The following is a 12,562-nucleotide window of genomic DNA, read 5'->3' as shown; positions in this document are numbered from 1 at the left end:
CAATATCGCATGCATATGAGGAGCAGATATTTCACAAATTTGGCTTTAGCAGAGTTGTTTAACGAACACTCTGAACGCATGCGCAACATTTATAAGCTGTAAGCCACAGTTTGAGGCTAGTCTGTTAGCTAGGAAGTTACCGGTGTCTGTGATAACTTTAGACATGTGCAAGATGTCCAGGCGATGGATATAGAAACGTTTATGTGTCTATGGTTCCGACTAACGGACAGGAAGTTTTCTCACACGCGAGAAAAGATTAGCTTTTAGCGTTTAACAAAGTGAGTGAACTATCTTGATATTGAATGTTCTTTGGTCACGTGACAGAGTGCCGCCGCTGTGGTCACCTGATTTGTGTTGTGTTGCTGACACAGAAAGATGGCCTCCCACCTGTCGTACGGGAGAGTTAATTTAAACATTTTGAGAGAAGCAGCACGAAAAGAGCTTCGAGAGTTTTTGGACAAGTGTGCCGGAAGCAAGGTAATGAGCACACCAACATGTGCCTGGCCGAAGCAGCGACAGTTAGCATATCCATGGAGCTGACAGTTAAGCTAGCTAGCCTCTTTAAGCCTCAGTGTTATCATGGAGCTGTCAGTGTCTTGCAAAAAACATAAAGGCCGTGTAAAGGGATATATTCAATCACTACATCTTCTGACAAAATAGCTGCAGGCGTATCAGCGTGTTACATATTTATCCTTTAAGTAGCTCCATTTCAGTTTATCATTGGACCTGTTAGCTAATCGCTAAATCACAGGTAACACTGAAACATTTCCGCCTGCAGATCATTTCTCAGGTCTTGCTATTGATACACACAACTAAATGTGTCTTTGCTCTTTAGGCTATAGTTTGGGATGAATATCTGACGGGACCTTTTGGACTGATAGCGCAGTACTCTCTACTGAAGGTAAGTGCTTTCTGTGCAGTCTCCAGTTTGCAGAGTAAAGTAACCCTATATACTAGGACCAGATGTAAAGCTGCAACTATTAATCGATTAGTTGTCAACTATTTTGATCATCTAATAAAATAGTTCAATTCTATGATTCCAGCTTCTTAAATGTGATATTTTAGGTTTATTTTCTTCTCTATTACAGTAAACTGATAATATTTTGGATGTGGACCAAAAAAGACATTTAAGGACGTCATCTTGGGATTTTGGAAACACTGACAAACATTTTCACCATTTTCTGACATTTAATAGTCCATCTAACTAATCGATTGATCGGGAAAATAATCAACAGTATAATCAACAATGAAAATGATTGTTAAGTTGCAGCCCTACCTAGATGAAGTATCTGGTGTCAAAGGGACAGCAATGTATCATATTTGATAAAATTCAGGTTTATTGTTTATCAACATCAAACACGTGTTTATAACTGTTTTTAAGGAACATGAAGTGGAAAAGATGTTCACCCTCAAGAGTGGGAGGCTCCCCTCTGCGGATGTCAAAAATATCATTTTCTTTGTTCGCCCCCGGCTGGAGCTCATGGACATCATTGCTGAGAATGTATTCAGGTGTGGTTTACATATCCCCTGAAGTACAGTTACAGTGTAATGCAGTCAAGTATTTTGAGATCCTTTTGTCCATTTAACACCTATTTCTTGCATTATGCACCTTTCAGTGAGGACAAGATGCATTTGTCACGAGACTTCCACATATTGTTTGTGCCTCGGCGGAGCATGCTGTGTGAGCAGCGGCTGAAGGAGCTGGGCGTGCTGGGCTCTTTCATCAACATCGACGAGTACATCCTGGACCTGATTCCCTACGATGGGGACCTGCTGTCCATGGAATATGAAAGTGCTTTTAGGGTGTGTTCAGCTTATACATCCCAGATATGTATCAACCACTCTGCTGCTCTCTGATCAAAATGTCTTCGACTTTGTTCAGACTGCCAGGCCAAATCTCTTTTATCTTACCCAGATTATGCCCAGAGTGATTTTAGGAAGTTTGGACAGCAAAACATTTGAAATTGGATTTTTGTAACTGGATCCAAGCCACTTTTGAAGGCAGTTTAATTTGTTAAGTAACATACCTGCCGTGGTTATGGTCATGTTTAGGCACTAGCAGCACCAAGCTAAGGCTAGAGAAAGATTGTGGTGTATTTTTACAAGTGACTTGAGACATATGAGTTTTTTTTACTGATTTGACTGAAATTTCTGTGTAACCTCAAGCAAAGTGCTTTTGTTGCCTAAACCTTTATGTATATAAATGTAGTGTTTCATTCACTCAAGGAAAAGCTGTCTCCAAACATCATCCAGACAGTGAATATGTTTCACCCAAACATAAGTATGCAACAAATAATAATCCACTAGGAGACAGGGTTAAATCCAGAGTAATGGAAGGTGGAATTTTTTCTCGTTTCTGCGTTGGAAAGCCCGTCACCAGCATACATACTTACTGATGCCAGTGTTGTGACCACAATAACTCCTGCAGATAGGTTGGTGATGTCTGGAGACACAAATCAGATCTGATCATTGCAAATAACAGTGTGGGCAGTCTGACTGAATGATCAAACATGTCTGATTCACCTGCTGTTTGAATAAGGCCATGTTTTGCTATAAATTATATAAAAACAATTCAACCAATATTTAAACATAATTGTAAAGAAATATTTATGTATTCGCTATGGTGTATTTCTTACTTTACATCTTACACTTTTTTTTGTCTCTTACAGGAGTGCTACTTAGAAAACGACCAAACAAGCCTTTACCACACAGCCAAAGGCCTCATGACCTTACAGGCACTGTATGGCACCATTCCACAGATATATGGGAAAGGAGAATGTGCACGGGTGAGTATGGTGCTAGCCATTTTGTGTGAAAAACAAATGCTAATTGCACATGGACAAAGGTTCAACAGCAGCCAGATGATTTCATTTGTTTGAGAAAGATATCCTCTGCTTGTGCTCAGCATGTCGCCAACATGATGCTGAGGATGAAGAGGGAGTTTGCCGGCAGTCAGAACCAGATCCTGCCCGTGTTTGATACTCTGCTCCTCCTGGACCGTAATGTTGACCTGCTCACCCCTCTGGCCACGCAGCTCACCTACGAGGGTCTCATTGATGAGATCTATGGAATCACTAACGGTCGGAATTAATCTTTTTGACTCCCGTGTTAGTCTGATGTTATTGCATTTCTATAATTACATGCATGCATTTATGCGTTTCTTGACTGTCTTATTTTCCTTGTTTTTAATCACAGGTTATGTCAAGTTGCCCCCTGAGAAGTTTGCACAGAAGAAGCAAGGTGAAGCCAGTAAAGATCTACCCACAGAGCCCAAGAAGTTACAGCTCAACTCAGCAGAGGAACTTTACGCAGAAATACGGGACAAAAATTTCAACGCTGTTGGAGCAGCCCTCAGCAAGAAGGCCAAAATCATTTCAGCTGCCTTTGAGGTTGATCTTGCCTCATCTATGTCGGTCTAGCATAGTTGCCTGCTCTAAAATGATTACAGTATAATCTTTGTGTTAAAACATGTACAAATGTAGTTGTAATGCCTGGTACTTCGGCTACAAGAGATCACTTCCAGATAGCCCGGCTGATCTGATCTGATCATAATCTCTGTGGCATTTTACCACAAAGGTTTTAACAGAAATCCATTAGATTGGGGAAGTGATGGCAATCACCTAGAGATAGGTAAAGTGCTAAATGTTCAAGTAGATTGCTTATCAAGGCCAAACATTACCATTATCTCATCAGCTCAGACATCAGCCACATTGATTGCAATACAAACTACATTAGAAGAGATTGTTTATGAGCAAAATGAAGATAGTGTTCTAAAAGCGGTGAACATTTAACTATTTTTTCAGTGACTAAAGTAATGGAAAGGTGCTTGACATGTGGAAGGTGTTCAAGAACTGAATTATGTGTGTATTTTCAGGGTTTGGTCAGAAGTGAACTTGTGTATATTGAAACCCAGTTAAAGTAGTTTTATTTAGATGGGAATAACTAATAACTAGAAACACCTTCCTAATCTTTTTTTTCTGACAAATTTGAATTGCCTGCCATCTAATTTGTCATCTAAATATAATTTATGGTGTGCTGTGTGATTGACCTTTTGTAGTAATTAAGTTGGATTCAGTCATTCCAGTTCTGTTCTGTTTCTGTGCAGCAATACCAAACCCATTAATAGCTCAGCTTGTAAAGTGATATTTTTTGTCTTTTAGGAACGCCACAATGCCAAAACCGTGGGAGAAATAAAGCAGTTTGTGTCTCAGTTGCCTCACATGCAGGCGGCAAGAAGCTCACTCGCTAACCACACCTCTATAGCAGAGCTGATCAAAGACATCACTAGTGAGTAAATAAAATCATTTGTGTATCATACTGCTATCATTTTGGATTGATTCTCACACCATATTTTCATCATTTCATAATCCTACACACTATCTTTAGTTTTCAAAAAGTAACACGTAGTGAACATAAATAACATTTTTATAAAGCCTTTTCTTATATCTTTTATTTTTTAGTCCATGGTTTTCAGGACTGTAGAATCCCGTTTTTTCTCTTTTGTTATAGCTTTGTATGTTTAAGGTGTCATCTTTATGTTTATTATAATGTGATTAAGTCTAACTAATGTATTTTGTTTCAGCATCTGAGGCCTTCTTTGATAATCTAACAGTGGAGCAGGAATTTATGACTGGGGTCGACACAGACAAGGTGTTCTTCAACTATCTACTTTTTCCAAAGCTAATCTGTCATAAAAATGATTCTCCCATAAATATGTGCATATATACACTGTGGTTTGATATGTTTTAATAATGTTTACTGAATTCCTCACAGTGGAAATGCCTTATTAAACCTGGTACTGATTTAAATAAGACGTTATACAAATTGATTTATATACTGTACTTTATGTATGTTGTATGTCCAGGTGAACACATACATTGAAGACTGCATCGCCCAAAAGGATCCACTGATCAAGATACTACGTCTGGTGTGTATGCAGTCAGTGTGCAACAATGGCCTCAAGCAGAAGGTGCTGGACCACTACAAGAGGGAGATTCTCCAGGTAGAGTCAGAGACATGAAGATATGTTTTCAGTGGTGGTGTCTTCTCTGTTTCTGTACATTCCTGCTACATCAAAAAAAAAAAGTAGAAGAAAATGATGGTACATTTACCCAAGAATTACCAGAGGTGGGTAGAGTAGATAAAAACTGTGCTCAATCAAAGGTACTGTTACTTTTCAAAATCAGAAGTAAGAGTCAATCAAAAGTACTTACTGAAACAACTTGAGTAGAGAGTAACAAAAAAGAAATAAAACCAAGAGAAAAAGTCTACTTGATGTTATGTTTAGTTGTGGGTATGACTAGAATTTTTTCTACTGCCGATGGTCTTCCTCGGATAAAGGCAAGGCAAAGAAGAGAACATACACCTGTACTTATTTCTAGTGAAACTATAAATCATCATCGCCTGTTTAGATAACCTGCCACAGTGCCACATACACACCAGGACAAGATCAGGTGTGAGCCCCACTGGAAGACAATAAGATCAGAGTGGTTAAATCTAAGTGATTTATTTTTAGAAGATAATGCTGTGCTGTGTCATCATTGTCTGTTTAAATAGAAGCGTGTTCACTTCTTCACTTTGACCTGAAGACAGTCAGTGATTGAAACATTATATTGGTCATGTCCACATGAAAGAAACTGACTTCACCCAACCACTGCTGGCTGCACAGTGCACTGTTAATTCGTCTGTAAATGTTAGTGATCAGCACCATTTGAAAGCCCCACCGCTGCTGTAGTTTCAGCCGTTATCTTGCTTTGAACAGAGTCATGTGGAGGCGTGGGTGTGGTATGATAACAGATTACCTGGGACCAGCTTCTTAAATGCATAAAGCAGTGCATAAATTAATAAGTAGATGATTATATCAAAATGTAACAGAGTAGAAATAATGAAACTCAGAAAAGAAGAAGTTTCTCAAATACATGTAATGGTGTAAATGTAACTTGTTACTACTCACCTTTGAGAATTGCTGCAGTTGTATCAATTGAATGATTTATTTATTTATTTTTTAATAATGCATTTTTTTTGTCTTATGTGCAGACCTACGGTTACGAACACATGCTCACATTGAACAACCTAGAGAAGGCAGGTCTTCTGAAGCCACAGATGAGCTCCAGAAATAACTACCCCACTATTAGGAAAACCCTTAAACTGTGGATGGAAGATGCCAATGAACAGGTACAAGATTTACAGAAAGATCTTCGAGGATTAAATCCATGTTCATTTGCCGTTTTGAGCTCTTTAACTGTGTGTTTCCTGATCCTGCAGAACCCCAACGACATCTCCTATGTGTACAGCGGCTATGCTCCACTGAGCATACGTCTGACTCAGGTCTTGGCTAGGCCCGGGTGGCGTAGCATCGAAGAGGTGCTGAAGATGCTTCCTGGCCCACACTTCGAGGAGCGACAACAGCTGCCTGCCGGGCTTCATAAGAAACGTAAGGACCAATACAAACTGGGCCTGCTGTTTGCCCTGCTGCTCACTAAACAGAGTAAAAGTAAACGACCTGCCTGCCTGCTACGTGTAGATAAGGCCCAGGCTTTGTCTCTGTTGAGTCAAATGCTGAACGGCAGCAGATTGATGGCACAAAGCTGACAATGCCACAGAAGCACCGTCAGTGTTTGTGGCTTTTCTCTGAGTCTGTGTTGAAGAGACAGCTAGATAACAACATACTGTGCTTTCCCTCAGTTTTCCTCCATGTCATCGTACTGGCAGGAGGAGGTGTTACACTGATATGAATAATGAATTTGATTATACACTCAATTTGAAATGTGCTAATTAGAACTGTGAGTTTGGGCATTAGACACAGTTGACTTGTTTCAACATGCCTGCCTTTACACTGGATTTTAAAAGGTGATAATAAAGGAGTCTAATCTGGGGGGGAGTGCGATGGCTAAATTAGTGTTTTCACATTTCAAAACATGGTGCTTTAGCAGAAGGAAAGTGGCCCTCTTTTATATTCAGTTGTATTTTGTCAAAGGAAAGTTCCCCGAAAAGTGAAAATTCAGTCATTACCTACTCACCCCATGGCGATGGAAAGTCAGGTGAAATCTTCACTGTAGCTGCTAAGCTAAAAGCATTAGCATCCCATTTGAAGTGGGTTCACTGGCTTGACTGACATCTAGGGTGCAATCAAGCCTTTTCAAATCAGTTTTGGACCTCTAGGCTTCCGAAAATGAGTGTTACACCAGATGAGCAGTTTTTTTTGTTGTTGTTTTAAAGAAAATTAAATCAAGTCCCCATCTACTTCTTAAGAAAGTAAGAACAGTTAATTGATCATTTACCAACTAAGAGAAACAGAAATAAAATAAAAACTTAAGAAAAAAAGATTCTTTGTCCCACTTCCCATTCCCCCTGTTCCCTCAGCAATATCTTTATTCATTTTTCTAAAGTTCTTCCAACAACGGAGAACCAATGTGGTCTCATACAGTGAGAGAAGTGTCATAAGGCAAATATCATGTCAGACATTTGAAAGATGGTGATGATGATGATGATGAGGTTGATGATGGTAGTGAGGATGGTAGTGATGATAATGATGATGATGACGATGATGATGACGACGAAAGCATAATTCCCCTGGTGTGGTAGTGTGTGGTAATACATTTTAATTTCCGATCACAAGGGTTAAAAGTGTCTTGAGAAAATAAACCTTGAAATGAATTCTCTCATGGCCAGTGTATTTTGGATATATAATATGAACAGAGTGCAAATAACAAAAGAAAACATGTAACAACATTTTCAAAAAATAATTATTTTTGGTGTGAGATTTTGTTTGGGTGACATGCATCCTCTTGTACTGTCATGCAGGCCAGCAGGGGGAGAACAGAACAACGCTGGTGTTCTTCCTCGGTGGAGTGTCGTACGCAGAAATAGCCGCTCTTCGTTTCCTCTCTCAAATGGAAGATAGCGGGATGGAGTATATTATAGCCACCACAAAACTCCTAAACGGGACAACTTGGATCAAATCCCTCATGGACCGACCGGAGTCCCAGGCCCCCTGAGTCACCTGCACGCACACCTGGCCACATCAAACGCCCCATCTGTCGGAAGGACCTCAGCTGCTGTTTTGTTATGTCCATGTCAGTGTACTGCAGGTGTTTCATTGATGTCTGTGCTGGTTAAACATCCACAGGCTCTTTAAAGGTGCCCAGTGGAGTTTTCTTGTCAACAAAGTGCGACTGACTCAAATTAATTTCCCTCTTTATCACATTTGCAAACCATTTTTTTTTATTATTTAAGTGTGCCTTGTTATAGCCATGTTTTTTTCTGGCTTGCTTATGCTGGCGCTTTCCTTCACCTCCCTGCACAGCACCACCAACAAGCGTTGATCAGTGGAATAGTAAGAGACCCGAGCAGTAAAGTGTCACCTGCAGCCTCATGCGTAAACATACGGAAGCCCAAAACGGTGTGTGTCGAGCATATTATTTCCTCCGTTTTCCATTTCTGTTTTACCAAATTTGTTTGTTTTCTCAAGATCACAAGTTATTTATGCCATTTTCACAGGATAACAAATGTTGTTCTCGAGAAAACAAGCTTTGTTATCCCAAGATAACAAGAGAACTTAATCTGCTGTCACAAGAAAACAGAAGGGTGATTCGTCTTACTCCTTATAGCTTGATATTTATTTGAATCACACAGGAGTACCATGCCAGCAGGCATACAATGCATCTTAAAAAGTGTAGCAACTTATTTAAGATGAAATGTCATATTAAGGAGTGGCAAAAAAAAAAAAATTAAAGTTCATGTGGTTTGCTTTGAGACTCCCATAATGCACCCCACAGAGCGCTGTGTATGTAATGGTCTACTCTTGTGAATCTTATGAAGTTGTCTTCTCGTGATAGGTTATCTTGTTATTTTGGGAAAACATTTGTTATCTCATGATAATGACATAAACAAAGTTTGTTTCCTTGAGGGCTCGAGAAAATGTCCTCATTATCTCTGGAATACAACAGTTGTTATTCCCCGCTAATGAAACAAATAACTTGTGATCTCAAGAAAACAAATAGTTTAATCTGTAATCATGGGACAACCGAGGAAATAATATGTTTGACCGCTTAGTGCTTCCCTATTAACAAAATGCCGACCCATGTGCAAAAGTCAAAAAACGACAACTCCACAGGGTACCTTTCCTTTTTTACAGTCCTTTATTTGCACCCAGACAATATAACTTAACGCTGGTTTAATGCTACTGTTTATCCTGCATCTCTCTGTCCTCTCTACTATGAAGCTACTGTATATATATGTATGTATGTATGTATGATTAAAACCTTTGGGATGTCTGTGATGATATCATGTATGAGAAGATTAAAGATGCACTTCCACAGTTTTTTGAAGGCTTTGTCGGCAGTTTTCTTCAGTACTGCAACTGAAACTACACAGTCATGTGGGAAGACATTTTGCCTATTGCATAGCGGATAATTTCAGAAAGGCTTGGCCGATTGTAATCAGGGAGATCAGATGAAAGGCAGGGATCGTAGTGTATCAGTCGGCAGTGGTCCAGCTCTCTGAAGGAGCAATTAGCGCTGTAACAGGCCTCCCGATCAGCCGGTAATGGCCCTGTGCTGTCTCGAGAGCTCAGCCCTTGGCAGCACATGATTTGACAGCACAGGACACTGATTGAATTAGGAGGCCATTTGCTCCATGTTCCGGTAGAGGATAACTGTGCGGCAGGAGGGTGTTTGATCTCTGTTTCAGTCAATATCGTCTCCGTGCCTTACACTATGAACACGAGGAGACCTGCTGACAGCACTCGGATAGTTTGGTGAAGTAGCTCTGTTAAGTCTATGCTTATTTCCTTCATTTTTTATAATTTTTTTTAGCAAGAAAACTTGAACTTCTTTGATTTAATTCATCAAAAATACTAAATGTATGATTGATGGCAAAAATCTTACTCTACCTTTTATTTTTTTTGTTTGAGGAGCAGGTGCACTGAAGACTTAAACTCCCATTAGATCGATCCCAGGGGATTCAGATCCTTGTGATCAGTTCTTGCTTGTGGCTCCTCCTCCGTCATAAGGGCTTGAAACGCTTAAGGCAGCACACACCAACTTGGACTTCAAGGCTGGAAGCACAGGAGCCCACTTGCTGATCAGCTCCTGTCCAACAACACCAAGGTATGATTGGTTTAAGATCTTTATTACAGATGTTTGATTTTCTTTCCTGTTTAGTTCAGTTTAAGTCAATTAAACCTTTCCCAGGACAAGGTATTAGCACATTTTAGATACTGCCATTTCTTCTTAACTGCGAGAAATAACAAAACTGTCTATTTAAATGGCATGGATGTATTCTCAATCCAACATGGTTGTTATGGGAGTTTGGTCAGAACTTCGGCAGCCCAAAGACTAACTACTTCAGCAACAACATGAATTAATGTATTCAGCATCTCACCTAAAAGAATCAACAGTTTGAAACATTGTGGAACATGTCCCAAAAGTCTGTGTTGTTTGTGAGTGTACAAAGCAGATCAATACTGAATCCATTTAGTGCAATTTACAGATAAATTATTAACAGTGGTGTTGTGGCAGTTCAGCCTCCTCAGCTTGTACAAGGCAGGGAACAAATCACTGTGCACCTCCAATGACAATACAGTAACAAACTTGAACACATAAAGGGAAGGGAATATTAGAATAATATGAAAAATATCAAAATTATGAGAGAATGTTCTATTTAGTGCTTTTGTATTCTGTTTTAAATTTCAACGTATGTTTGCAGAATGGGTCGAGGTGAGAACATGCGACACCTGACTCAACCTGGTCGCAGGCAGAAGACGCAACAGGACCCTGTGGATCTGGATCCACTTTTCATCCGCTGCCTCCGTACATTCAGGGAAATCCTCAAATTTGTTCTCTTCAGCTACACGGTGCTGTTCGGCGCTTTGCTGCTTGCTAGATGGACCACTTTTTTCATGGTGGGAAAGTAAAAAAGGGAACCGACTGTTGGAGAACGAGCTTGTTCTTGGACTAATGGAGTCGATCAGGCGCACCTCTTTGGGATTTGTGGTCAATGCAGTTCCTTTAAATCATTAATGTCTCCGCACAGCGACAACAATAACAGCTGGAGTGATCATGTTTGCATCCTTATTTGAGTCACACTCTACAATAGAGCTCCGTGCTTATGTGCATTTTATTTTTTAGATAATTAACAGGGTGTTGCCGGATTATAGAGCAACTTTACAGAGGAGCCCATTTTAAACAAGCCAGCTTGCAACGGATGTGTTTGTTGACCGTGTTAAATGTGCAATCTAGAAGCTGTGATATCTGATATGAGTTGCAAAATGACTTTGATGAAGCTGTAAATGTGTGAACATGTAGCATTCAAAATCAGTATTGTGAATTCTTCAATGATAAAGCTTTGCAGTTGTTTTTATCCCTTGAGAAGCACATATAATGTTTGACCACAAATGTTTGTGGGGAAAAAAAAGCAAATCAGCAGTGAAAAAATCAGGGGGATCTGTTTCTCTATTATAGAACAAATTAGTGAAGCAAAACTATCCCTGCTGATGGGATCTTGTGTGAAAGATGTATCACCAGGGGGACAAAGCCGACAACTGCCCCAGGGGCCCCAGGCTCTTAGAGGGCCTGAATGCTCCGGATTTACTGTGCACCAACATATCAACCTATATCAGAAATGATGTTGGCCTTAAAGTGACACCTGAATAATGACCTAATCCTGAGGCCCTGTCTTGTAGAGTTCTTATTTATTATTTAAAATGATGATGTGCATATCACTAAATAAATGGGTGTTTGGTCAAATAACCAACATGTGGGTCCCCTTGTGGCTTGTAGGTTAAGAAGCCAGCCATAAAAAGCAGTGTCCCCAGTTTGAGTCTGGTTTGCATCCTTTGTTGCATCACTTTCTCTCCATGTTTCCTGTTATCTGTCTGTTATCTGCTGGCTGTAACTGGCATAAAATGCCCCCACAAATACATATGTTTTTAACAAAACTCATGATAGACAGAGATCGGGATCTGGAAAGGAACACAAATGTCAGAAAGCCTTTTTCATCGACACAGAAGACATTCTGACAGGTTACAGTGGGAAATGCAAAGGTGTACAGTAAATAACAAACAGATCTATTGTTAATGATACAAGTAACACCTGAGCATTTTCTATCGCTATTATTAGCAGGGCTGACAACAGGGGACGAACATAGGGTCAGTTGTCCTGGGCCGTGGGTCATTGAAAGCCTAAAAGAATCTTTCATCTTTAAAAAAAAATCTGCTGGGGGAGTTTTGGATATGTCATGGGTGAAAGGAAGACTATCAGCAGCCCTGATTTCTAGTATTATTACATAAAGGGTTAGGAATGGAAGATATTAAAGTGGTCCGCCACTAATGTTTGCCCCAATTTTAGTCAAAACTTAAATTTTGCATGGAAGTGAGAGTGCCATCCTCCAAACCCAATAAAGGACAGGTGCCACAAACTGCAGAGGATCCTGTCCTCCCTGAAGCTAATGGTCTGAGGTGCAGGATCCACAGGATGCGTTGTTTTGTAGGATTTGTGTTGAACGTAATTGTTTAAATCTTTAATGGTATTTAAAAATATTCTATTTGCCATTTGAAATAAAT

The 12,562-nt window shown here is 39.9% G+C and overlaps 1 protein-coding gene across 1 annotated transcript; it reads left to right on the top strand.

The window, feature by feature from the left end:
• The first annotated feature begins 319 nt into the window (after positions 1-319).
• vps33a (VPS33A core subunit of CORVET and HOPS complexes) lies at positions 320-9,329 on the top strand. Its single transcript, XM_030417993.1, has 13 exons — positions 320-477; positions 836-901; positions 1,382-1,509; positions 1,617-1,803; positions 2,670-2,786; positions 2,906-3,080; positions 3,196-3,389; positions 4,161-4,287; positions 4,583-4,650; positions 4,865-5,002; positions 6,037-6,174; positions 6,265-6,433; positions 7,804-9,329. The coding sequence occupies exons 1-13, from the start codon at positions 376-378 to the stop codon at positions 7,995-7,997; spliced, it is 1,803 nt and encodes a 600-aa protein (XP_030273853.1). The 5' UTR covers positions 320-375; the 3' UTR covers positions 7,998-9,329.
• Positions 9,330-12,562: the final 3,233 nt, after the last annotated feature.

The sequence above is a fragment of the Sparus aurata genome, chromosome 5, assembly GCF_900880675.1.
Source record: "Sparus aurata chromosome 5, fSpaAur1.1, whole genome shotgun sequence".
Lineage (NCBI taxonomy): Eukaryota > Metazoa > Chordata > Actinopteri > Spariformes > Sparidae > Sparus > Sparus aurata.
Note: the sequence above shows the minus strand (reverse complement) of the source record. Positions and strands in the feature narration are given on the sequence as shown.